The sequence below is a fragment of the Montipora capricornis genome, chromosome 13 (genome assembly GCF_036669925.1).
Source record: "Montipora capricornis isolate CH-2021 chromosome 13, ASM3666992v2, whole genome shotgun sequence".
Classification (NCBI taxonomy): domain Eukaryota; kingdom Metazoa; phylum Cnidaria; class Anthozoa; order Scleractinia; family Acroporidae; genus Montipora; species Montipora capricornis.
Window position 1 is genome coordinate 35,771,824 of NC_090895.1, and position 26,500 is coordinate 35,798,323.

The 26,500-nt window shown below is 41.5% G+C and overlaps 3 protein-coding genes across 4 annotated transcripts in view; 2 read left to right on the forward strand and 1 right to left on the reverse strand.

Annotated features, from left to right (window-relative positions):
* The window catches only part of LOC138030197 (multiple epidermal growth factor-like domains protein 8), a 55,586-nt gene extending 45,252 nt beyond the window's left edge, over positions 1 to 10,334 (forward strand). The window contains exons 28-34 of the mRNA XM_068878078.1: positions 992 to 1,175; positions 2,446 to 2,610; positions 2,902 to 3,038; positions 3,738 to 3,858; positions 5,250 to 5,575; positions 6,355 to 6,543; positions 9,145 to 10,334. Coding sequence (XP_068734179.1) covers positions 992 to 1,175; positions 2,446 to 2,610; positions 2,902 to 3,038; positions 3,738 to 3,858; positions 5,250 to 5,575; positions 6,355 to 6,543; positions 9,145 to 9,739 — 1,717 coding nt within the window. The 3' untranslated portion in view covers positions 9,740 to 10,334. The remainder of the gene's footprint in view (positions 1 to 991; positions 1,176 to 2,445; positions 2,611 to 2,901; positions 3,039 to 3,737; positions 3,859 to 5,249; positions 5,576 to 6,354; positions 6,544 to 9,144) is intronic.
* Positions 10,335 to 13,698: 3,364 nt separating this feature from the next.
* Positions 13,699 to 21,909, forward strand: LOC138030199 (heat shock 70 kDa protein 12A-like). 2 transcript variants are annotated; one of them, XM_068878080.1, is made up of 4 exons: positions 13,699 to 15,076; positions 17,299 to 17,529; positions 19,299 to 19,464; positions 20,386 to 21,909. In XM_068878080.1, the coding sequence occupies exons 2-4, from the start codon at positions 17,323 to 17,325 to the stop codon at positions 21,462 to 21,464; spliced, it is 1,452 nt and encodes a 483-aa protein (XP_068734181.1). In that variant the 5' UTR covers positions 13,699 to 15,076; positions 17,299 to 17,322; the 3' UTR covers positions 21,465 to 21,909. The 2 variants fall into 2 exon arrangements, with proteins under 2 accessions (XP_068734181.1, XP_068734180.1); XM_068878079.1 differs by lacking the exon at positions 13,699 to 15,076 and adding an exon at positions 15,474 to 15,909.
* The window catches only part of LOC138030200 (etoposide-induced protein 2.4 homolog), an 11,035-nt gene continuing 6,015 nt past the window's right edge, over positions 21,481 to 26,500 (reverse strand). The window contains exons 6-10 of the mRNA XM_068878081.1: positions 25,229 to 25,304; positions 24,230 to 24,335; positions 23,782 to 23,893; positions 23,371 to 23,442; positions 21,481 to 22,152 (exon numbers count right to left, since the gene is read on the reverse strand). Of these exons, the coding sequence (XP_068734182.1) occupies positions 22,035 to 22,152; positions 23,371 to 23,442; positions 23,782 to 23,893; positions 24,230 to 24,335; positions 25,229 to 25,304 (484 nt within the window). The 3' untranslated portion in view covers positions 21,481 to 22,034. The remainder of the gene's footprint in view (positions 22,153 to 23,370; positions 23,443 to 23,781; positions 23,894 to 24,229; positions 24,336 to 25,228; positions 25,305 to 26,500) is intronic.

Below are 26,500 nucleotides of genomic sequence, written 5' to 3' on the forward strand. Positions count from 1 at the left end.
TGAGGTCGCCATCTTGGATTCGCGCGGCTAGGTCTGGGCCGGGTTGAGGGTCGACAAAGCGAGCGAGGGGAGGGGGGCGGAGAGGAGAGAGAAAAAGGTTTTTCTCTCCGCTCTTCCCACTCCCCACTCCGTCGTTTTGTCACGGGGCCCAGACCTATCCCACGCTCTTCCAATATGGCGTCTGATAGTGTTTCGTGGCGACACAACAACTACCGCCTGCAAGCAGGCTAGGTGAGCATCTAAACAAGCTTAAGACGTGAACGGATAGAGAGAAGCTTTGGATGTCCATTTGATGCCAATTTTAGTAAGCTTGGTATGGTTTCGTGAGTAGTTGAGGGACGTTTTTCTTGCCATGTGTGTGGGTTGTAAGAAGGGTAATCTTATAAATGGCTTCAGGGGAAACTTTAGGCTTCAGAGTCCCATTTTTAAGATTATTCTGCTAAGGATTTGGGGTAAACAAATTTCTAGTGTCTAAAGAAACTGTGGTACTGCGTCGGTGGGAGAGTGAAACATGAAAAGTTGGTTTTATCAGACGTGTTGATAAAGGTCGAATTACCACCGTGAACGTTCAATCTCGACCCCAGAGCTCTTCTCTTGACTGAGGGAGAGAAGAGCTCTAAGGAATCCTGAAACAAAGTGTCTTCTCATTGGTTTTCGTGCAGAAAAAATCAAAAGCGTCGCTAATTGGTGCATTCATGTTAGCACGAGGAGTGAGCAGGCGCCGTAAGGTTCAAATAGCCAATTTTTGGCTATAACAACCCTACGGCGCATGTTCTCCGACATAGAGTTTTCCAGAGCCTCGGGTCGATCCAAGGCTCCGGTGACGAGGATGCGTGAACGTTTCGAGCGTTAGCCCTTCATCAGAGCGAATGACAAACGGGTATCGGCTTTTCAAATCGTTCACGGTGGTAATTCGACCTTTATCAACACGTTTGATAAAACCAGATTTTTAAGGATTTTGGGTACCGATTTGCTTTTGATTATCCTTTAGCACCTGTCTACCAGTCTGTTCCAAGGGTTGTGTGCATGGCCGCTGCGTTCTTCCCGAACAATGTGTGTGTCACTTTGGTTACACTTCAAATAACTGCTCTGTCAAGTGTCATTGTAATAACCATGGCCAATGCGTGAATGAAACTCTCCTTGATGAGTGTTACGACTGTAGAAACAACACAGTGGTGAGTGAATGTCACGTACACCTACACGTACACGCTTGTCACGATCGTTGAATATGTACAGCGGTGTGTAACAACTTTAATAGGGAACCTTAGCAACGACAACGGCGACGGCAACGAGAACGTTACAAATTTGCATATTTAGTGGCCAAAAACAATAGCTTTGCACGCTCTGCACGTGCCTTTTTCATTTTTGTCCATTTCTTTGCCGTTGTCAGCAAAGCAACAACGTGAAAAAAGCAAGTTTGAGGTGTTATGGAGAACGTCAGCACTTGGAGATAAATTTTCATTTTTCTCCCCTAAATTAAGCGCCGCTCGTAACGGTTTCATTCCTGAGGGACTGCTACACCTTTGTCACATTAAAAAGCTTGGAATAGTCGCGGAGTGATCGCAATAACGGGAATTTATGTTTTTACATGACGTTCTCGTTGCCGTTCCCGTCGTCGTTGCTAAAGCTCCCTAATGTCTTTCTTATTAGATCGGATAGTTGTACGTTGATTGTCAAAAGTTTTAATAAAGTGATTGGCCAACAGAATCTCGACCGTTTGATGCTCTTATGCCTTGCGAATAGCAGATCGATTGCTTGAACTGGCAGAAGGTGGGGTCGTGTCGTGCCTCATTGAACAGGCTTTAGGATTGGCCAAAACAACAATAGAACGGACAAAGATAATAATGGATTTAGCGTAGAAAACAATTTTGCGAGATGACGATCCGAGCGTTAGTCCTTTGTCAGAGGTAATGTCCTGAATGATCACTGAAGTCAGTTCTCAGAAAAATCGTTCTCAGAGATCCTCATACTGAACCCTAGACCAAATTATCTTTTGTGTGGAGCGAATACTTTGAGGGCGAATTGTCTAGTGAGCGATTCGTCCAGATACAATCTGTAGCGTGTTACGTTTAATCAATTCGTCGGAACGATTGTAAGATGAGGGAGGACAGTTAGCGCGAGTAAGGAACCAAGGGCCCGTTTCTCGAAAGCCCCGAAAAGCCATTAGTGAAACTGCCAACCGCTTGTTTTGGAAAGGCGATCTTTTAACATGTTTTGCAGCTAACTAAAAGAAACAAGACTGTGAAGTTTGACGACTTAAATCCTCTCCGTTCTTGAGATACAGAAGAAATTGTGACACCCGAAAATGGCCCGTAAAGTTTCGGGACTTTCGAGAAACGGGCCCCAGAGCATGCTTTGCATGTTACACAAAGAGAATTTTCAGTTGCCTTCTATCAGTTTAATAGTAGTTGCATTTAATGGTTATGCGTTGTTCAATGTGCACAGGGTCAAAGCTGTGAGTTCTGTGAACCTTTGTATGTTGGAGATGCCAGAAATAACGGGAGCTGCGTGTCATGTTACAACCTGTGCCACAAAAGAGCGGACGTGTGTATGAACCGGACGATGCTGGAATATGGACAAGACAGGAACTTGTCTTTTGAACTTGTTGAGGTATGGGAGATCTTAATATATCTGCAATGTGGAAATTCATTGACATCAGGTCAATCTAGAGATTGCGTGACGTTACGGTTATGTAGTGTTTGTGTGACAGGGATTGTGCGTTTTCCCGCGCTTAGCTCTAGCCGTTTGTACTCAACTTCGTTCCCAGGGCTTTCTTTCCCAAGGTTGGAGTTTTTCTTGCGTTATGATTGGCTCGTTTCATTGCCTGCTTTTGCTGCATCATTTTGGACCCGGAATTAAAACCGTCTTTTATTATCATTACGCTTTCCATACTAACAACAGGTGAAAAAGTGGTTGAGGCAAGGTCCATACAAGCTTGAACACGATAAGGAATGTCTTTGCAGAAATAACAGTTTTGGGGTCAAGTGCAGCTCATGTATTCCTGGTTTCTTTGAACTTCCCAGTGGCTTTTGTTCCAGGTTAGTGCAGGGAAATAAATTCCTGGTAATCCTGTGTTCCCTAAGTTTCATATCCTGTGTCAATATTCAGACATGACTACGAGGCATTTAGGTTACGTTTTATGGCTTTCCTTTGTCTTCTAGTACCATAGCTTGTCTTTGTTAGGGGTGGGGGGGCGGGGGTGAACATTTCGCTTGCCAGAACAGTAGTCTCTGCCAGATTTTTAAAGTAATCGTCTCTAATTAACAATTGCGGGCTACGGGTCAATAGCCCATGAGGCGAAGCCAAATGAGGTATTGACCCGTGGCCCGCAAGGGCTACGGGTCTAATTGTTTTTGTGTTACCAACTAGTCGGACAGAAAAGGCAATAATAAAGCCAGCAATACAAGTTAAAGAAATATTTATTTGGGAATAAAACGAAAGAAAGCGTCACGCTTTTCGCTACTCGAGGACTATTACTAGTAGATATTACTAATACTATTACTATTACTATTACTAGTAGCGTAGCCAATTAAAATGCAGGATTTGCGTTAGTCCACTAGTTGGGTGATACTAACAGAGAAAAGACCCTTAACAACATCAATGTGGTAGTGTCAAGACAAGTTAAAAAGGAAAATAGCTAACTTCCGGTTGCTGTTCGTGGCTCCGAAAAACGTCTCGTAGCTAAGGTCCCGAATGATGCCTCTGTACAGATTTATGTATATGATGTTTCGTTTTAGCTGTCTATGTAATGGACATGCAGACTTCTGCAACAACAAGACAGGTGTTTGCAATTGCCAAAACAATACCGAGGACGATTGTTCCGGGACTTCAAACAAAAAGGACTGCTACAAAAAACAGGTAGTTAGTTGCCACAATTGGGCGTTGTGTGGGAGGATGTAGCAGACACTCACCAAAGACCTATAAAGGCCGGGCATTATTTACGTACCAGCATTGTAATGGTTTCGCTCAAGTTAGAAATGAAAACCTCGCTCCCGGGTTGTTACACGCGCAGTCGAAGACACCAAGCTGATATAAGTTTACGATTCTTTCTTTCATTGTTCCTTCGTATTCCTATTTTTGTGGCCTCAGGGCTCTTATGGAAGCGGTCAACTGAAATACTACTATTAATACTACTATTAAGAAATCACCTAAATATTCGTTTTTCACAGCTATTAAAATGATCACAGAACTAAAGAACGTGATATCGAAAGGAACTTGAAGACAGTCAAAATCTACCGAAACTTGTAACGTATGAATCACAAAATCTCGTAACCTTATAACCTTAAACAAAGTAAATTGATGCTTACCAACGTTCACGGGTCTTGATTTCCTAGAGAGTTTCGCTCTAACTTGTCTTCTAGTTTCCAACGTGTCTTGATCTCAAGGGTTCTTAAGTACTTAAAGTAGAACTGAAAAGCGAGCTATGATCTATACTTATCTGTAATGCGGTAATCAAAGCGGTAGGTAAATCAACCACAAAATATTTCGTGACGTATTCCGATTCTAACGGAAGCGGTTACAAGCATGATGGAAGTTGACAAATAGTACGTTCCCAGTGAATCCTGGGTCGTTCCAGTCCTTTGTGGGGGCTAACGGTCCATGACAATTTCTCCCTTATGCTCCCCACAGAGGCCGGACAGGGTCAAATATGGATGAACCAGTATTTTCCTATTAGCAAAGTAGTCTATTGAAATGTAGTGATGTGTTACATCAGTGTGCACATGTGGTTATGGTTAAGACAAAGCCGAACGAGCTTGTGACTGTCTGATTTGTGTAAATAACAGTAAAAAAAAGGCGTGGCCTCTTGTTCTTTTGGCTCATTGCGCACACGAATCATTGCGTGGCGAGGAAAAGGAGTATCTCTGCAGGCGGCTATGAAGTTGTGGCAAGTAAATGCAACGTCTTTGACGTGTAGTGAAAGTGCTACTTGCCACTAGGATTGTTGTCCGTTGCTGGAGTAGATCTCTTAGACTGAAAGCTGCTCTTTGAGAAGTCGCTCTTCATGAGCCGCGCAGACATACAAAGCCGGCAATCATTACTGAGATCGACCCTTAGTTGGAGGGAGACGTAGGCCTATTCCTATTTGTCAAAGAAACAGTCTTGCGTCTCTCTGTGTTCGTCTGTGCTTGAAATTTCAAGGAAGAGAGCGGGGCAAGACATTTCATGGAGCGATGAGTTTTGACTTTCAAAGGCCGGTGAGATGCATTTCTCAGTCCACTAACATTGTTTTGCTTTTGACGTTTCAACAGTGTGTGAAATGCAAGGTCCAATTCATGGGCAACCCTGTCAATAACCAACAGTGTTACAGAAAAATAAGCGTCTCGAGCGAGTTTGTTATCGGCCTGAAGACCGATTCAACTGATGAATCAGACGGCCAAGCTCTTCCATATGGACAAGCAATCATGTACGCAGTCTACCCAAGGTTTACCAATGTGGACATCCGACTTACAACTGATGTTTTTGATGGGGAGATAGACGTTTACATGGCAAACGAAAACGACGAGTTTACTGTTGTATTTAACCACACCACAGGACATCATGAAGTAAATGTCAGAGGACTTTCTAATTTCTACAGGTCTGTTGATGTTAATGGATTTGTTTCTTTGAGATATGTTTCGCTCGACATGGAGCCACGAATCCCGTTCCATTGAGAGTAATTGTAGAGTTCGGATAAACAATCCTAGTTTTTTTGGTTTCTCGGGTCGTCAAGAGGCAGTTTTTGTAGGTATAAGTTAAAGAATGTATCAACTTTTAATTAAAGGTTATATCAGAAGGTTGACCTGCCTGCGACCGGCGGGACTGCCAAAGGCTTGTTCTGATATCTCGTTGCTTAACGGGTATATTCTAAAGCCCTTTTTTTTCACTGACCATTTTCCGAGGAAACAGCCCACGCCGAGTCCGGGAATCGAACCCGTGCAGCAGTGGTGGAAGGTGAGTGCTCTCACTACTGCGCCATCCCTGCTCTCAGTATCAGTAGTTGCATATTGCACTTTAGAGCGAGTTTCAATCGAGTATCGTAAAACCAAAACCAAAGTAATTACTCTGACCAATCAAAAAGGACGGAGACAATCCAGTAAACCAATCAAAACGCGAAGCAATTACACGTAGCCGACACAAAGCGCGGTAAAAATGTGCACGCGCGAGCCACGATTGGTTTTGGTTTCACTTCTGATTGGTTGAAAAATTGGCGCTAGAACTTTGAACCAATCGCTGATTGAAGTAATGCAAAACCAAAGCAATTCGCTAATTACTTTCGACACTCAATTGAAAACCGCCCTAACTGCTGCAGAGGGATTTTAGAGCTGGTGAAACAGATTGTAGTTGCAGTCATTGTAACTGTTTTTTTTCCCTTAGTGGCAAGAGAAAAAGGAGAGAGACAGAAGACGTTGGTGGCAGCGTTGTGGACATAGAAACAGCGTCAGATGTTTATCTTAACACATTCGTAACCTACAATTACCATCACAGAGCCCTTATAGTACGCCAAGTTCGGAAACGTCTTGTGATTACTTTCCCTCATGACGAGCACCACTTTCGAGATACCAGGTAATCAACGACATTTACATTTTAAAAGAAATATCATACTCGCCTTTACATCCGGGAACCAGGACTCGTCGGGTATAACGACAGAGAAAAGTCGAGCGTGGGAGAAGATGAACGAGAACTGGGGATAGACTGGACTGGAAGGCCCCTCTTGTTCCCCATTCCTTGCTCGGTCCTCGCTCGCTTTTTGCTCGAGTTGCTAATTCACAAAGAGCGCTGGAATAAGCGGCATCGTCGGTATGCAAATCATGATGTAGCTCCTAACTTACCGACAGGGTGGCACGGAATAGTTGAGGTAACTAATAAGCTTGTGGCCCTCTAACCTCTTGCCAGTACCTCTTAAACTAGTAGTAGCTGACACTACAGCTGACCCCGCTGTTAAGTACACAGGCTGTAGTTGTACGCAGAATTTGATGTGTTCAGGGCCCAGGTAGAGGCGTGGTAGCAATTGATGTTGAAGCGGGGAGAGAACAAATCAGTACCGAATCTGAAAAGGGCGTTGTAAGTAGATGGTTTGATCATCGCGGACACGATGGTGTACCAGTCGAAACATAAATTAAAGGGAACGCAAGGTCAATTTTTTTCCGCAATGTGGTCACAGTTTTTTGAAAATGTAACATGCTGCAAGGGATGAAGTTTTAAGTCTTGAGTAACGTGAATAACCACTGATACTGCACGGTTTAATGTCAATACTTATTTAGATGTCCTTGAACTGCATTATGTAATCGCAGTTTTAGGAGTAAATGACAATACAATACATACTTGACTGACCGCTCCCCATAGGGGCTTTTCAGGGCCAATGAAACACAATTAACGAAATGACGGAACAGAACAACAGCAACAACTGTTAAGTTGTTCCAACTGGCCGGAGGCAAACCAGTTGGTTATTTACAAGTGCAGCTGGGAAGATGAGCCATGGACTATCCAGGAACAAATTCAACGAGTGGTCAAAGCGGGTCTTGAACCCCAACCCGGGATATTCGAATCTCAAGGAAAGCGCCCTAACTACCGGGCCACACTGCCTCCTGTTCGTCCTGACCAAATGAATAGTAAGAAACAGGAAGTGTTATTATCCGACCGGATGAAGGCACTGAAACGGTGTCACGGTATTATTAATGATAGGTGCGTCGAGTGAAAAATTTGTGTAGAAAACTCTTTTGGTAAGAAAATTAGAATTCGGAAATGTTGACATTATCCCCAACAATGCAGCTACCCATGATTTGGTTTGCATGTTTACGAGTTGTTGCGATAATATCTTCGAAAGTTATTTGTGGCTGCGTAATGTTTGTCAATAGTCAATGTTGACAAATTGGTTACCCAAAAGGAACCGTCCGTTCGCGACTCTTTTAATAATCAAACCAAAGGATTTTCCTTGTTGTGATAACATAGTATAGTCATTTTCCGGCTTCTTTGTGAGAAAACGCTCGATTGCACGGCATATGACGTGTGACGCACTGTGACATGTTGCGAGACTACTACTAGCGCAATTATTCCATCTTGTTCTCGCTGAACAATTCGGGCGAAATATAATCGATTACTTCGGTTCCTCGCACACAAAAAATGAAGCTCACACGACTTAAGGAGCACAACACCGACACACCGTAACTGCTACTTCGCGCAACGCTCGCTACTACGGCGTGTATAAACGTATGACGCACCGTGACAAGTGGCAAGATGTGTTCACGTGATCTCTTGTTCTTCGGCTATTCTCTTGTACGTCATCATTACCCAAGACTTTCTTGCGGGCATTTGGTGTGAAAACGTCATCATTTCCCGATTGCTCCGTTCGCGCTTGGAGCTTTCAAGTCGAGATTTTAACTGGTAACATACACTACATATGTAATACTATATCAATGTAACTCTATATATGCGCTATCCTGGATGCCAGAGGTTTTTTCTCTCCTAGAGCGACGGAATAGCGAGTCGCGAAGCGGGGAGAAAAACCTGTGGTACAGGCAGTCGAGTTCTTTGAGAAGGCCGGTCCAATGGGATGCCGTTTCATATTCCCAAAGTCAGATTTTGACCCTAGCAATTCAATTGGTTCCAGGAACTTGTCAGTTCTAACGAGTACTCTGATTGGTTTAATTGCTGTCAATCTGATTTCTCTTGCCCACTATGGTCATAATAGAAACGCTGTAGAGCTTTTTGAAAGCAGAAAAAGTTCAGTGTTCTAAAATTTTTTTGATTTTCGTATATGTCCGCCAAAATCCAACTTCGGAATTTGAGGTTTTATCTTCATATTCGACATCGAAGTTTTATATGGAACATTGAACTTTTGAATTTGACATCGAGGTAAATAAGACGAATGTACCGTGAGAACCGAAGATGCTGATTGGTAGATTATATCACGTATCAATTTACTGAGTTTTTTCGATGTCAATCAAACGGGGCATGGAACTAAGGTTCTCAACGGCCTGTACCAGAGGTTTTTCCTCGCCTACTATGTCGCTCTGAGAAAGAAAAACCTCTGGCGGCCAGGGTTTATACGCGCAAGCTATAATGATGCCTCCTGCGGGGGCAATGGATGGGGACAGTAGCGAGAATATGCGTTTTGATATTGATTGCCTCCTTTGTGTTATTTTCTATCTTTTCTCTGTTTGCTAGGTTCTACATGGTGTTTATTGGTCGACACATCGCAGGGACAAATGGTTTGGTCTACTTCAAGCAAGACATATCACAGATCGACTTGTTCGTGTTCTTCTCCGTTTTCTTCTCCTCTTTTTTCTTGGTTGTGTCAGTCAGCGTATTTGGTTGGAAAATCAAACAGTATCACACTCGTAGGAGAGTTATTGAGGTCCGTGAACATCAGCTAGTAACAATGAGAAGCCGCCCGTTTGCTACGTACTCATTCTTGCATCAAACAAAAAAAGCACAGCCGTGTTCCTGGCGCATAAAGCGTGACACTGCCGCTTTACTGTTGCGTGACCCATTAAGCGTCAAACAGCACCAACTTAGACTCAGGGAGGTAAGAGAGCGTCCTCTATTGGCCCCTGTCAGTCAAGAGCCTACTGGTAATAGGAGAGCGTGCGTCACAACAGTAATATTTCAGCTTCCAGGAAATGAGTGTTCAGATTTTCAGCTTCTGTTGGGGTCGGCTTTGACTCTGGTCACAAACCAGCATCCTGGCGGGAGCGGTGAACACCACACAAGTACCACTCGAAAAACAGTAACAAGAAGATCGGTCACGTTTACTAGTTAACTGATGTAAATAAGTAGATACATGCGTCGTTTCGAGCCTTTTTTAAGTCTTGTCTGACATTCGAATTGCGCGTATTTAGCATATACAACTTTAGTGACAATGTAAAGCTCTTATTCAAGAGATTTGCGTTGCCGTTACACAAACATAACAAGAACTTTGCTTCAAGCCATCTTTAAATTTGCGTGAATCAAGTGTGTAAGAACGAAGAAGGACAGTTTTTGTATGCCTTGTGAATAGATGATTCTCCGAGTGGTTTCAGCCTCAGTTTCAAAACGAGTCTTGGCGGAGAATTTTTGTGATGGAAATTGATTCTAATTTACACTTTAATGAAAACAAGGACTTCTCAATCGGACTCGTTTTGAAAAAGAGGCCCAATCGAAACCCCAAATAGCTTATTTAACAATTGCCTTAGCCTCAGTTTTCGCAACAGAGGATATTACTATTTTTTGCAATCAAGAGTTGGAAATTTTTAAAACTTTATTATTTTTATTGCCCTGCAAATATACGTCCGCGATTGTTGTTATTGTTGAAACTTTTTAATTTTGAAACGATTACAGAAGGGTCGCGTTTGAAATGCAAAGAGTCGATCTGAAAATGAAGGTCTTGTTGATGTGAATATTGACTTTCTGAAAGTACTCATGCCGAAACCAAACCAAAGTTATCAATTTTGTTGGTTAGTTTAGTGCCTCACGGTTCACAAATGTGTAAAATTGATACTTGCAAATGAGTTGTCTAAAGTAAATTCACCATATAATTATCCAGCTGATTCAAAAGCTGTTTCCAGCTTCAGTGCTTCAGTGATTCGCTCTGATGAAGGGCGAACGCTTGAAACATCAGCTTTCAGATACTCCTACTGTCGTTCATTTATTCAACTCATTTACCCACCGACGCAGCACGATTGTTTCCATAGAAACCAGCCATGTCATGTCTCCTTGGTGACCTTCGCTTTGTTGTATACATTTTTCATTGAGGAGTAACAGACGCTCTTCCAGCCTCAATTCATACTTTACTGAGAGGTGATCTAAAACTGACTTTTATTCTCTTTCTTTTATTCTCTTTCGGGGTAATCTAATTTCCGATCGTATTTGTGTATGACATGTAATTTCTCTCTGTTGTAGTTGTTCGTGTTGTTCTCGGCTTTTTTCTCTTTTTAGGAAATCCGAAATTAACAGCGCTGAATTATTTTGCGACGACGATCGACCAGTTTTTAAAATGCCGAACGGTCAGTCAAATTACCTGTACTTTAGAATCTCTTGTATGCGACCTTATCCCCCCCCCCCCTTAGGTATGCAGAAGAACACGACTGAAAAATCCCCCAACGTCGCTTGCTGCCTTTATAACGCAAGCGTGAATGGATGCACAGAGCCTGTGTTCTGTCCAAAGAAGGTAATTTTTGCTTTAATAATATGGGTGACAAATTACTCCTTACTCCTAAAACAAATTACTTGCGTTTTGTCCAAAATCAAATAATTTTCCTCGCCTAAAGGCTCGGGAAATTATTTGAATTTGGACAAAACGCGCGTGAAATTATTATTGAACTCCTTTGAACTCTTCTTCTTCATCAAGCTCCGCCACCCTTCTTCAGTCAAACTGTTGTCATAAATTTTACCTCTTCAAGGTCATTTTCTTCAGCTGGCTGATAGACTCTCCTTCAGTTCTTCCCACAGAATATCATCTCCAGTAATTACGTTAATGCATATCTTAAAAGATCATGATACCATCTCTGTCTGAAGGTATCACCATGCCTCCAAGATCCATGAACAGGCAGTTTCCAATGAAACCACTTCCAAAGGTCCAGCTGTTGTTACACTCTTCTGCCCTTCCGCCATCCTGCTTGCAGGGCGTCGAGGTCCCATTTTTTTCCTACTTTTTGGCCTGACTCGTCCCCAGTCGTCTCTCGGTCTCTGAAGGGATTATTAATGAGGGATGCGCGGACGGGAGCGGGTAATGATGGGAAGGTTAAAAGGTCCCCTTTCATTTCCTCCTTCCCATCATCCCTTAATTCATTAGTCTCCCCAGTTGACTCTCGCTCCCTTCAGAGATCGAGAAACGACTGGGGACGTGTCAGCTTTTTGGCCTGCGTCCTATTTTCTCCTATTATTTCAAGAAATTCCTATTTTTTCTAATTTTTTAGGGTTTACTAAGTGCAGGGGAACCTTTTGATAAATTTGAGATTAAAAAAATCTTAATAAAATTGGTAAATTCTTCTAAAAAAGAATCCTTTCTGTCGAAACAAACGCTGATGATTTGAGGCCTGTTTGACTGATAACCTTCTGAAAGTCATGCTCAGACTTTCTCAGTGTTCTTGGTAGCATGTAAAGGAGTCTGGGAGATCATTAGCATGCTTGTGCAGCTGCCTTGTGGAATTAAGGGGGCAAGTAATTCAATCTAATTTCATTCTCTTTGTTTTCGAACAATAGTTGTTTCATTAATATGCCATTTCTTTAAAGACTGTTGTATGTTTTTTCACATATTTGTTTTCACATATTTTTCAGCCGATACGTTTTGTGATGGCTGTTTGAGTGGTAACCTATTCATGTCCAAAAAAAGGATAGGACGTAACTTTAGATACGGTAACTTTGAATACACTTTTGAACATATTTAATTCACCTTCTGAAGTGAATGCAATGAAAAGCTTGGAGAAAATAGGACAATAGAGGAAATTGTTGACTAAAAAACAGCATAAACTGTTGGACAAGGCCATGTCTTGAAAGACAAGCACTGCCCAAAATGAGAGCAAAGCTAAGGTTACCCAGTCTGCAAGGAGAGCCAAAAAATAATAAGCATTAGACTTTTTTTGGGTAGGAACAGTCTTACTTTTATTGTATAACACATTTGGTAACTTTGATATTATATTAACTGTTTGCAAAAAAGTATTCTTGCTGCTTATCTTCCTCAGTTTTAAACAACTATAGACTTAAATTAATGACATTGTATATAATACTGTATGTGATGTAATTTGGTAGGTGAAGGACAAGTTTTAACACTTGTTTCTATGAAGGATGCATGCCATCGTGTCTGTTAGAGATATTGAATAAGGCATTGGTTTGTGGAATGAAGCTGTTGTTGGTTTGGTTAAGAGAGGGTCTCATTGGGGTTGAATGTTAACTGTTAGGTGTGAAAATGACAAAAAAATAACCGTTAACCCTGAAAAAAAATTAAAAGCATTTACCGTGATTTTTTTTAATATTTAAAAGTGGAATAGACCGAATGCATAAATGGCGGCCAAAAAAATATTCTTTTGTTTATGAGCTAATTAGCCTCACTAGCCTCGTTTGCATGGACAAAATACAAAAGAAATGTTGCTTGAGAGCGAGGCTAGTGAGTCTGATTAGCACATAAACAAAAGAATATTTTTTTGGCCGCCATTTATTCATTCGGTCTATAGGGAGTATTTCGAACTATTTAGAGACTTAAGAGCACTCGACACAGTTTTACCTCCTTTGCTCTTCTCTTTGACATTCCGTCCCGCTGAGCTTGTCTGACAAGATAACACAAGTCCCAAATAAACCCCAGTAAGAGAAGGTGAGGTAAGAGAACGGATCTCCATGCCCCATCATAGTTTTTAAAATCTATTTTTAGTTTCGCAAAGGTATTTGAAGTTCTCGTTCCCAACGCCTCGCATATTTAAAATTTCATGTCGTCGTTACAACTGGCCAATCAGGTGCCTCCATAGTAGTTGCTTAGCGAAGATTAGATTTTAAAAAACTATCATTGGCCCGTGTATGGGGATCCGAAAAAACACCCAACTAACTAACACAGAGAACCCCAAAAAGCATAAAGATTTTCAACGAGGGACGTTTCTTTGTTTTTCATATAAGTTAACCGTGATGGGAAAAAAGAGAACCGTTAGCCGTGAAAAGGCAAATTTTCTAACCGTTAGCCGTGAAAGTTATTTCCCCGTTGCGACCCTCTTAAGAGGATAGAATTCAACGAAAACTTCCTATTTTGTTCCTATTTTGAGATGAGAATTCCTATCTTTTCCTATTTTTTGGCCACTGACTTTCCTATTTTCTGAGTGTCATTTGTCACCTAACGCCCTGTGTTTGTCCATTTTTCACGCATTCGGTCTTAACAAAGGCTATGCTTAAGGAGGCATCTAACGGTTGTGAAATTTTCCCAACCCACAGTGGTGTCACTGCAGTGCAGGTGTTAGTCTGGCGCAGCGCTCGTTTCACTAGTTACGTAAGGAGTTGAGGCACTCCTTTCCAACAGTGATCTTTGATTGTTGTCAAGACCCTATCCTAACGGGGTAGATTCTCCGACACCAAGTGAATTACTACGGAGATGAAAATCGAGAGTAGTGTTTAGAATGGAGACCGAACAGTCAGGGTTTTTTCACCGGGGTCTGTGATCCAATCACACGATGTCCGAATGGATGTACAGTCTGGTTGCTATCTGCGTTGTTGATTCGAATCAAAGCAAGTTACTGTGATGGCATTTATAGTAGTATCCGGAGTTTTCTGACAAAACTCCACTTTCGCTTATACCTTGCAAGTACATGGAGATGGCGCAACATTCAAATATGGACAACTTTTGCTTTGCCAAGCAATGTGTATCCTCCGACGAACTGATATGTTTAACAGATTGTTATATTCTAGTCACGCAATCTCTTCTCCTGTTCGTTGGTGCGGGTTTGGATGTCTTTAGTTATGAATCCAGCCCTGCCAATTGGCAGCATTGAGTAAACGGACTTCCGACCCTTGATAGGAGAATGCATACTTTCCTTTGTTAATGAAAACCACGTAAAAGTTAAAATCTCTCAAAGTTAAATTCTTCCAACATGACCAAAAGGCGTCTTGGTTTCGATCTGGAAATCTAGATTTCATAATGAATCTCGGCCAGGAATGGATCCTATATTGTAATCGTTCTCCATTATTTTAGATTCAATGTTGTCATATACATTCTGACGGGATTTTAATACGTAGATGGGTGATCCTAATTAGCATACACACTGTAGTACGCTAGATGACTTGACACTTGAATCGGCGTTTGGAAGCTTAAAATTGGGATTTCAAGGTAGAAAATTACAATTTCGAGGTAGAAGAATATTAAACTAAAGTATTTTAAACCTTTGAGGTCTATGTGCCAAAATTTTTTCCTAGTCTGAAATTGTTTGACCTCAGATGATCTATGGGGATGTGGCGGAGAAATGTCTGATATGTCAGCCAACTTTTCAACTTAACTGTTCGGAAGGGTGTGTGGAAAAGAAAGACCTGGAACACGAAGATAGAAGACCAAGAATGAAAGAACCGGGAAACGAAGCCCCTACCCGTTGCAGAGAATGTAAGATATCAACAGCAAATACCGAAGAACACCAGTTGTTCACAATGACCGGTGAGCAATTTCAGGTAAATTGCTAGTAGTATGGGCTTGATTTTCTTTCGCCTGTGTATAGCCGCCCCCACTCCCCCCTCCTAAAAAAATCGAGGGTTGGGAGCGGTAGCCACGGGTCGTTATGTGGATAACGAAGACTATGAACGCAGACCCTGTGATAATTCTTCAGGAATGACTTATAAGTATGTTTTGTTTGTCACAGTTCGATAGTCTGCTTTTGAAGTTGGGTCTATTAAAGGGTCTAGGTGGAACTCAAGGCTTTTCGAAAATATCCTTGTCAACGAAAGTATTCTTTATAGCGTTGATTAAAATTTCTCAGCGGGGTACTATATGACAGACGAGTAACACTTAACACTGATATTATTGCCCACTACTGGGGAACGACAGATGATAAACACCCCCGTTAAACACCTCCGTGATCCAATTGCATGCCTACCTGATCGTCTATTTGATAACAGTGCATTGAAGTGAGATATGTTAAAGACGATTGCAGTTTAAAACATCGACGTCCTTCCTGCAAAAATATAAGCATGGACACGCAGAATTACCGGCAGATTGTAGTCGCAATTGACTTTGGCACCACATACTCTGGGTTCGGTTTCGCTGAGGCGAATGTCATAGGAGAGTCGAGTATCCAGGTTTTTCGAGGCTGGGGTCGCGGCCAAGGATTTAGCTTCTACAAGACTCCTTCTTGTGTTTTGCTAAATCCCGATGGTAGCTTTTGTAAGTTTGGTCACGCAGCTGTGGAAACGTACACTAAGGCCCTCGCCAAAGGAGACAACAAAGATTTCATTTACTTCGAAAGATTCAAACTGATTCTTTATAACACAAAGGTAAGACGCGTTTAAACCGAACTCTTTCGCGCGAGTCTATTAAAGACGATCGCTTTGTAGTTTTCTCCCATTCCATTTGACAGAATTTTTGGGCACCAAGTAGAGTGAAACCATTTGAATGTGGCACGGTTTTAACTCAGAGATGATCCACGGAGATGGTCATTCAATTAAAAGCTCTTTGAGCAGCCGTTTTTGACGTTAGCGGAAGGGGTATCACAGCTGATCGATTTTTAACTTAAAAACAATGAAATGAAGCTTTAATCAGGCAACAAAAACTTTAAAGTGGAAACCGAATACCTAAAATTTTACGGGATATTTGTTTGACAAAAAAAATTAGATGGAAACAGCGAAATATGGCAGGGTTTATTAAATTTATCATTCACGCCTGTTGTAAAGAAAGCACAACAAACATTAACAATAAAATTGAATGACGTACGTCAAATTTTTTTCTCAGGTCGTATGAACTTCTGGAAAACACCAATCATGCTGTTCTTTTGTTTCCGTTTTAAATTTGCGTAAATATGCTATTATCTCAAGGATACGTGATCTATAGATGTTAAAATGAATTTTTGTTCGTGTTTTCTGAGTTTCTCAATTTTTTCCTGCTATTGGACGTTCTCGGGCCCTTACAGGAAACGGTGCCCGGAAGAAATCTCTTAGACTGCAAAACAGTCGTATTTTTTGCGAACGCAAGCGACACGGTAAAATAATATTCAAACGAAAGGTCTGGAGCGAGTGTAGAAACGGCGAGGGAGAATGTTCTCGCCTCACACGCCCTACGAGGCGCGCGCGCTTCACACGCGAGGAACACGCTTACGGCGCTTCGCGCCTTCCGAAAATGTAAGAAAACGACTGTTTTGCAGTAAAGAAATCTCTGAACCCAGAGGTTTTCCTTCATTGTTGATTCCTGAGAGCCAAAGGTCAAGTTGATATGAGATCAAATTCATTCCGGAAAAGGAGGAGAGGGGAGAGTTACTCCACGAAATTTCAGTGGGAATGACTCGCGCTTTCTTGTTCTGTATTGAGGGGTAGTGCATAATCTCACAAGTTCAATAACTTAAGTGCAGCACTTCGCGAAATTTGCGAAATTTTTTGGAGCAACCCTTTTTTCGCTCAATCAGTCAGACTTTTTAATTATATTTCGCTACATGGACTGAGCAAACTCTAACCAGTTCCTTTCAGGATAGTCGAGCTCCAAAAGCATACAGCGCTGCGAGACTGGGGCGAGGATCGAGGACGCTCCGACTAATAGCAATGACCGCGGACACAACGAGAGGAGGATTATGGGCTCATTTTCCCAGGGGTAGCTCGTAACAGAGCATTTGTTTTGTCTTGAGATTGGGCCAGTCAAACAAAACAGGTTATTGATGTTTTAATTGATCATTTTAGAATCTTTCTAAAGACACAAGCCTAATGGCCGCCAATGGAGCAGTTGTCAAAGCTCTAGACTTGTTTTCAGTATGCTTAGCATATCTTGGTGACAAAGCGATGGAGTACGTCAATACCAGTGGTCAGCGTGGTAGTAGGACTTACCAACCTACTGACGTACAGTGGGTCATTACAGTTCCGGCCATTTGGGAACCCACTGCTAAGGAATTCATGAGGGAAGCGGCCTACAAAGTAAGTCAAACAGAAAAAAATCGGCGATCGTGAAGTACAAAATTTTGGGCCGAGTGTGTTTTTTTCATCCGAGCTGCGGCTTCACTCCAGGAGCGTTCGATTTTCCATATTCTCTACTTGCACAAATCCCATAATACACCTCTTTTACCAGTCATTGTTTCCAATAGGCCATTTCCGATTTCATGTCTACCTCTTCAAAGCGAGTCTGTGTGAGGTTTTTTTATGAAAATTAGTTTTCAGTCATTTGTAAAGTAGAAATAATCACCATCACAAAACCTTCGAACTTACACTTGCTTTGAAAAGGAGGCTGACATGAACTCGAAATGCCCTATTTCTCAAGAGAAATAAAAAACAATGCCTCTGCAAATTTTGGGGGGATTTGTTCAAGAAGAGAATAATGTAAACTGAAGGGAAGAAATGTTTATTTTAAGTTGCGGGTTATAGACGAAAGATTGAAGTGATGCTCGCCCAGGACAATAATCTTCATCAGTCCTTTCACGGGAAGACATCACCCCAACAAATTGACCCGCTCCCAACTGTGTGGCTTCATAGCTCAGTTGGTAGAGCATTGTATCGAATAGGCCAGTTTCGTATTCCTAAACGGTTGGGTTGGATCGAGCATGAAATGGAGGCAAATGCGGGAGAATCTTTTCACGTGCAAATTATACCCCCCCCCCCCCCCGCATTAGCTTCCCTTTCATGCTAGATCCAGTCCAACTGTGAGAATACGAAACTGGCCTATGGCATCCGCACCACAAAAGTTCGAATCCCTTTGAAGGCGCCTGAATTTTTCAGGTGTCTATATGAGACAATTGCGTAAATTGTCCTGATATTTAAAGTGCGAGCATCACTAGTTGCAACCATCCCTATGCTAATTTCAATACTATTAGAATTTTAAAAGAGGTTTTCGCTATCATTTCCTTACAAACTGTTATTTTAATGTCGCAGTTCCCGCGGGTATTTATAGTTACGACACACTAAAATAACAAAACGCAAGAGACAATGTTGGCGTAAAAGGATGGGGGGGGGGGGGGGACACCGCTCCACGATCGGCGTGACAGACGACTTCCGTAGCGTGACTAAAAGCCTGAACTTATCTCCCCGACGCACAAGGCGAACCGCGCCGGATCGGACAAGTTGTAGGCCGGTAAAAGGCAAATAATGATATACAAGCCTAAGTCTCCACGGCATTACGAGCTAAACCTCCGGCCAGCATCGTGCTATAATGGAAAGAGTGTAGGCTCATAGCTCAATATGTATTTCAGAATAAGTTCAATCGTGCGCGCGCACCCTCATGGTCCGGGTCGTTTAAAAAAGTAACATCAAACAATGATATCACCGGAAATAAAACAGAATGGATTTAAGAGCTGTGGAGTACGTGTGGTATCGTCTGCGCCCGTAAATAGCCAACTTGTTTGCCTCCGTCAGGTTGGGATTCTTGGAAAAACGTTCTGCCCTGTTGTGTCATTGGTATGAACGTTTGTAGTAGAGCGAGATTCAATTGAGTGTCGCAAAACCAAAACCAAAGTAATTACTTTGGCCAATCAAAAAGCACGGAGACAATCCAGTAAACCAATCAAAACTCGAAGTAATTACAAGTAGCCGGCACAAAGCGCAGGAAAATGTGCATGCGCAAGCCACGATTGGTTTTGGTTTCACTTTTGATTGGTTGAAAAAATGGCGCGAGAACTTTGAACCAATCAGCTAATTACTTTCGACACTCGATTGAAAACCGCTCTAATACCATGTATTATTTGTTCGTTCTACAGGCAGGATTGGCGTCACCTGATGACCCGGATCAGCTTCTGATTGCTCTTGAACCTGAGGCTGCCTCGTTCTACTGTAGAACGCTGCAAATGAAGGACTTCCTTGGGGAGAGTGGGGACGAGTTCGTGAATGAAGGCCTCGCTTCGTATATCGTCATAGATAATGGAGGTTTGTCATCTTCCCATTTGGGCATACAAGTACCTGGTGAAATGAAATGTTTGATTTTGTGGCAGATGTACGCAAATGTATTTAGTAATTGATGGTCATTATTGGTCAGCCGTACTGTTTAAATTAAGATTTATCAGTAGCGTCCTCTGAGGCAGCGACTCTTTCAGTCAGCTCCAAGAATAACGATCTCTGCAGGCCGTCAACTGGTTAGCTCATTTGCATTTGCTTTAGCAGGAGATAACCGCGCGGGAGATTGTAAGTTTAACTTGGGGTGCAGCGATGGCGCAGTGGTGAGAGCACTCGCCTCCCACCAAGGTGGCCCGGGTTCGATTCCCAGACTCGGTGTCATATGTGGGTTGAGTTTGTTGCTTCTCTTCTCTGCACCGAGAGGTTTCTCTCCGGGTTCTCCGGTTTTCCCCTCTCCTCAAAAACCAACATTTGACTTGCTTTGCGCTGATTTACAGTGTCCCCAATTAGTGCTCCAGTGCTACAAGATTAGACACTTAAATTAAGGTCCTTTCCTTTCCTTAACGTCTCAAAATAACTGAGGAGAAAGTGTTGTCGTTTATCTCTGTTTAGTATGTGGTCGGCCTCAGTTCCCGGATGAACCAATGAGACCACTAAAACAAATCATAGCCAATGGCCGCCAGGCTATTTGAAAGGTGCTGGAATTGTATAGAACTAAGAATCACAGTAAGATCTCCTGTGTTTTTTTTTTTTCTGGTTTGTAACCAATACTGTTTCAAAATTTTCATCCTGGAAGAACTGGTAATTAATGCTCTGTGGATTTCCTGGTTTGGCAGCTGAAAGAGATCGTTTCCCCAGTTACAATTTCGAAGGGGAGGAGGGGGGGGGGGGGGGGGGGGGGGAGGATTTGGCTTTATTTTGACTAAATGAGTTAAAATCTCTCTCTCTCTTTAGGTGGGACGTTAGACATAACTGTACATGAAATCCAAGAGGATGGTACGATTCACGAGATCCACTGTCCAGCGGGTGGAGACATTGGTGGCATGCACGTGGATAGGGAATTCCAGCGCATGCTCTTTACCGTCTTTAGCGAGGACTTCATCAACAAGTTCCGAAGAGATTTTCCAAACGACTGGCAAAAAATCATGAACGACTTCGAAATCCAGAAGCGAGCAGAGCAGGGGGTGGACAGCGATGAAGTTAGCATTGTCTTGCCCTTCAACTTTGTAAATGCCTACTCTCGAGATGTTGGAAGCGACGAGAATATCAATGAACGTCTTCTGACAAGCTACAAAAACAACGAAGTTACCGTCAGCAATGGCTATTTGAGTTTGAGCCTTGAAGTGATCAGGCACTTTTTCGAGCCCGTTGTGGAAAAGACTATTGACGCGATCAAATCACTTCTCCGGCAGATTCGTCACAATGATGTCAACACGATGTTTCTGGTTGGCGGTTTTTCGCAAGCACTTCCTTTGAGAAAGGCTTTTGCCCAAGTTTTCCCGGATAAAAGAGTATTGACCCCACGTGACGCCGAGCTGGCAATCATAAAAGGCGCCGTCATGTTTGCTCAGTCTCCAGATCTACTCACAACACGAATCATGGCTAAGACATATGGAATTGACATCAACGAAGTTTTTGATGCCAGCAAGCACCCAGAGGAAAAGAAAACCGAAATTTGCGGCATCATTTATTGTGAAGACATTTTCGATATTTTGGTGAAAGAAGACGAAAAAGTCAATATAGGAGAGAAGCGGTCATTTTTCTTCTCTCCAGTTCACCCAGAACAGACCACTGCTACTTTGCGGTTTTTCAGTACTCACAACACAAAAACGCAATTTGTCACCGACCCCGGTGTGATTGCAGAGAATGTAGGCTTTCAAATCATAACCCCTGATGTTACAAAGGGCCTGCGCCGTAACATAGAGCTAAACATCTACTTCGGCGGAACTGAGATAAAGGTTACAGCTACTGACGTCGCTTCCGGAAGTTCTGCAAAGGCTGCGCTAAGACTGGTGACGAAGAAACTCTCCTAGGGTTGGACTAAAAGCCGCCAGAAAGAATTTCTTTGATCAAACAGCGATTCAAAATTTAAAGTGTTTGATGCATATTTTTACAATTATTCCACCATCATTACAGTATAATTTGTTTTTACAGAAAAATACATTACAGTAAAATATTACGGTAGTGAAAAATTGCCGAAGAAAATCAAATTTGAAGCAAAACTGCCTTGTACAAATTTAAGGATAGCAGGAAAAAACGCATAACGGCAAAAAGACTCTTCGCAAAACTTTTTTCATAGATAACTGGTGAAATTTTCTTCACACTCCACAAATTAGAAATAACGACGATTTTTACCAAAATGAAAAATCCAGTTTTTCTTTGGCTCTACGGCAAAAGGATCTCCAAATTAAAAGTCTGAAGTTAAGACCCCCCCCCCCCCCTCCCTCGTTTGTAGAGAATAATGAACAAAAACGCTATGTTGTCTGGTCCCCTGTTGCACGTGACTTCAAGGCCATAATGCATTGGAGTGTGAGTACGTCACGTGACTCATCCGACTTCCCTCAACAACGACCTTTGCTGATCATGTGCTGATCATGTGCTGGTCATGTTTCTTCTCTAGATTCGTGGCCTGTAGCCTGGGTCCTCATTGGAACAGGTCGCCTCGTAAAAACTTTGTTTGTTAACCAGATTACAACTGAAAATACTCGCACAGGTACCTGACTAGAAAATAAAAAAGAACGAAACGAGTGAATCTCTGGTTCGCCTTTATAACAGATAAATTTCCGGTTTTCCTTTTCTTTCAGAACAACCGGAATCTTTAATAGTAATATGGATTCGCTCTGACGAAGGGCTAACGCTCGAAATGTCAGCTTTTAGAATCTCTGTACGGTGGCCAATTTACACTATCAACTCCGTTGATAAAACCAAATTTTTGTATACTACTTCCCCACCGACGCAGCACCACAGTTTCTTTAGAAACTACCCCCTTCAATCTTTAATAGGGCCGATTTACACGGTGCGATTTTTGTCGGATGCGACAAGCTCACGACAGGCCTAAGACATGACTTACGATTGTCGCAGCGTTTTAAAACATGTTTTAAAATGCTACGACATTTTCCTGACGTACACAACAATCGTAAATCATGTCGTGAGCCTGTCGTAAGCCATTGTCGCATGCGACAAAAACCGTACCGTGGAAATCGGCCCTTAGAAAACAGGAATTTCATTTTACCTCCATTGGGGTAAAATTGTTTTTAATTTTGTTTACTGATTTTGAACCAGTTTTAGTAAGAGCTTGATCCATTCCTATGCTAGTACTTACCGGTGCCAATAATTGTGTTTGTATCCACATAATCTACTATATCCTTCAACACGTTTTATTTTAATTTTTACTTTTTTCAACATGGCCATGAAAGTATCAAACGTGTCACAGTCATGTATGATAAGAATTAGTTTCTTTGTATTTTTTCCATTCTTCCATTTCAACTTGCAACCACATCCCAATCATAGGACTCGTGGTGTCAGTGCTCGACCTTAAATTTTCTGATCGCTTGCCCTGGGACTACTTGAACTGAAAATTTACTAGTCCTGAGTAAATCTCTGGTAGTCCTTCCTGATTGCAGCATGGCAATATTATTTGCAATATCTTTTTACAATTAAATTAGACTATCTGTTTTCGCGATCGAAGCGTTGCGAGGAACGCATCGAAACAACATTTACAAGACGTGTATTTTGTTTTCACCCAATGTATTTTTTTTAGACATTGCAAAAAGTAATTACAAAGTAGTTACTGGTCCTGTGACAAGTGGTTCTAAGTTTCTACTAGTCCACAAGCATTTTGCACTAGTCCAGGACTAGTGGACAACCGTTAAGGTCGAGCACTGCGTATTTCATGGAGTTTAAATTATTTGCAAGAATAATAAGAGATTAATAACTTACTTTGTTTCTTCTACTTTGGCCTCATTTCCACTGATTATATAAAGAGGAAACAGAATAGCAAAGACACAACCACTGGAAGAGACAACAAATAAATGGAAAGTCAAAGCACACGGTGAATATACTAAAAAACTGCAAGTACGCCATTACATTTTTTCATGTTCCGAAAGTAAAATTTAGGTGGACGTCAGTCAAATGTTTCCATGACGAATTCAACTGCAACCAAGAGAACAGGACTATTGTCATGGAAACATTTTATTGATGTCCACCTAAATTTTACTTTCAAAATATGAAAAAAATGTTGTCGAGGGGTGCGGGTGACTGACAACTGCTGTATCCCCTAAAACAACTGAAAAAGTTCTAAGAAAAAGTACTCTTAGTCACATAAGTAAAATTGCACAAAGTAACGCTGACCTGATAATAAAGGAAGGTGCTAATGATGTTAAAACAGCCATAGGAAGACCAAAACCAACAAAATAGGGCCAGTTCGATTCCACGTATGAGAGGCGCTTAGGTGCCGTCCAACCTTGAAGAACAAAACGAGTGATCAGGGTTCTAGTTATTGCTCTAGAGTTTGGTGTTTGCTATATAATTGGTGGATCTAAGGGTAGGCAGGGTTGCTTTGTTGAGGAAAATGCAATATCTTTTAATAAATGTAGTGAAATAGCTTCACAACTTTTTGGAGTAACTTTCCAAGACTGGTGTTAGGTGCAGAAGAGTAAATGCAGTTTACAAACATAACATTAATTAACAGGCACTATGCCCCTCACCCCACCCCATGAGGGGGCTTCATCTTGAGGTGAGCTGTTCATAACCAGCAAGCATGTTCTCACATCATATCATCCATATATGCTGCACTCACCCATGTTCACCCATTTGTATTCAAAAGTATAAAGAGAGTAAAGAAGACACATATGACAAAGGCCAAGAGTGGGACCAATGACAGGAAGAAAACTAACCAGCATAGCCTGTAACACAACACAAACAAATATTATTATTAACTTCAACTGACAGGAGCAAACCAGTTGGGTATTTACAAGTGCAGCTGAGAAGTTGAACCAGGGACTATCTGGAACAAATTCCACAAGTGGTCAGAACGTGTCTTGAACCCAGGACCCCCCGGATCTCAAGGCAAGTGCCCTAACAATTATTGGGGCCATACTGCCTCTTCTTCTCACATCTACAATATTACTACAGCTACCTTTGACCTATTCAATAAAATTCTAGAGGAAACGCAAGGGCATTCGAGACAAAAATATTTTTTATGATTCACTTGTCAAAATTCTCATCTTTCAGTTAACAAGCTTGACAATGGGCACAGTCTTCTACCTTTCCGATCTGATACATAAAGTTTACAGACAAATTCTAGAATGCCAGGCCACTTACCCGGCATTTGCATGTGAGTAGGCTTTCATTCTACTAAGCTTAGGATCTGCTTTAACCTTTGATTCCCAAACGGGCCATACTTAGTATTTTACTCTGTCTAATGCCAGAAAGATTTTACTCATCAATGAGGAACCCCAGGAAGTCAATGGGTTAATCGCTCACTGAAAAACTTTGTCGCCATTAATTCTATTCAAACAACTAGTAGCCCAAAGCAATGTTTTCTTTACACATTCAACAGCAAAAGGTTTAAGCCTGTACCCATTTTGGGGGTAATTTTCAGTAAAGATTTATTGAAATTAACTGAAACCCTTTATGTCCTTTTCAATTTTTAAACAAAAACTTGAATATCTTTGGAAGGTGAAGAGATACCACAAAAAGAAAATGGCACTCACACATGCATTTTATTTTTTACTTCAGCACTTTTTAAAGTGTACATACATGCATTTTAATAAATAAACATTATTCTAAGCATTACCTGAACAAGAAAAAAAAGCTGTAATAAGAAACTAAAGAAGAAATCTGCTACTGTTTTGCTGATATGAGATGACAGACTAAAAATTTTCAAAGAAAAAAAATGAAAATCAACAATTGGTCATACAAAGTCCTGTTCCCAATTAATCATAACCGTTACAATTTCCAAGAAAACAAAATTAATGCATTCCTTTTTCACTGTCTAGCATTACAAACTTGTCCATTTTGGAAAACCCCCAGTTTGGTAAGGTAAGTGATTCTGTGATTGGTGGGTTAAGCTGAGTGCACTTAATACGATTGGCTGATGTAACTGTCCGATTTCAACCCTACACAATAATTAGTGAAAAATAAAGTAGTTCTTTACACCAATCAAATTTGAGAAAATTGTAATGGTTATGATTATAATTGAAATAATATTTCTAATAAATTCTAGACAGATATGTCCAGAAATTCCCCTAATTAGATGCACACAGATTTCAAGAAGTGTCACGAGGTGCCCGCTTTCACTTCCCCCAAACTCCAACATCACCCGTGTCTCAGAATACAGACAACATCACAAATTGTCCCCCAAAATGCTGCTCCTCAAGTAAAGATTTACCCCAAGCTAAAAATAATGATAACCTTTACCCTTTATACCTTATTGTTGGAAATACATAGCAAAGGCTTAGACTTCAAGGGACACTTAGGTCGACGTGTTCTATTGGGATCAACCGTTTTTAGTTGGTTGAGTTTTTTAGTGTTCTATTCGGAAAAAACTGTTTTCGGTCGGTTTGGTTTATCAACTTCTTCAACCGGCATCAAGCTAGGTTGAAACGGTTGAAAAAGCATTGGCAGTGACCGCTATCGGTTACGCAGACGTTTTGAAGTTGGCCGCGGGCTCCTGCCGTGTTGCTTTCCCTCAACTTGTCAATGTTGAGAAGTCTGGTAATAACTATATTCCCAGGAGTTACCGCGTTTCAACCGAAAATCGTTGGAAAAGTGTTCTATTAGGAAACCTCAACCCCTTCAACCTAAACTGGTTGCGGCTGAAACGGTTGACCCCAATAGAACACGACCTTACAGTTGGATGTCAAAATTGGGCATGCATCGATCTAATTAGGAGCATTCCTAGGCTTGCTAAGAGGGGCAAAATCCAAAACAATATTAATTTGTTTATCAATAAGGGCTGTAAGTGTAATTAACACACAAAACAATAAATCAGGTCATCATTTATGAAAGTGGTCAAGCAGTCATATGGGACTGAATGTTGAAATGCCTCGATCATTACAATAATTTG

What these genes read in the sequence shown, in the direction of transcription:
- LOC138030199 (XM_068878079.1), top strand. Translation starts at nt 15,607, where the DNA reads ATGGACACGCAGAATTACCGGCAGATTGTAGTCGCAATTGACTTTGGC. An exon ending in TGATTCTTTATAACACAAAG is followed by an intron (nt 15,910 to 17,298) that starts GTAAGACGCGTT and finishes TGATCATTTTAG; the next exon opens with AATCTTTCTAAAGACACAAG. An exon ending in TGAGGGAAGCGGCCTACAAA is followed by an intron (nt 17,530 to 19,298) that starts GTAAGTCAAACA and finishes TTCGTTCTACAG; the next exon opens with GCAGGATTGGCGTCACCTGA.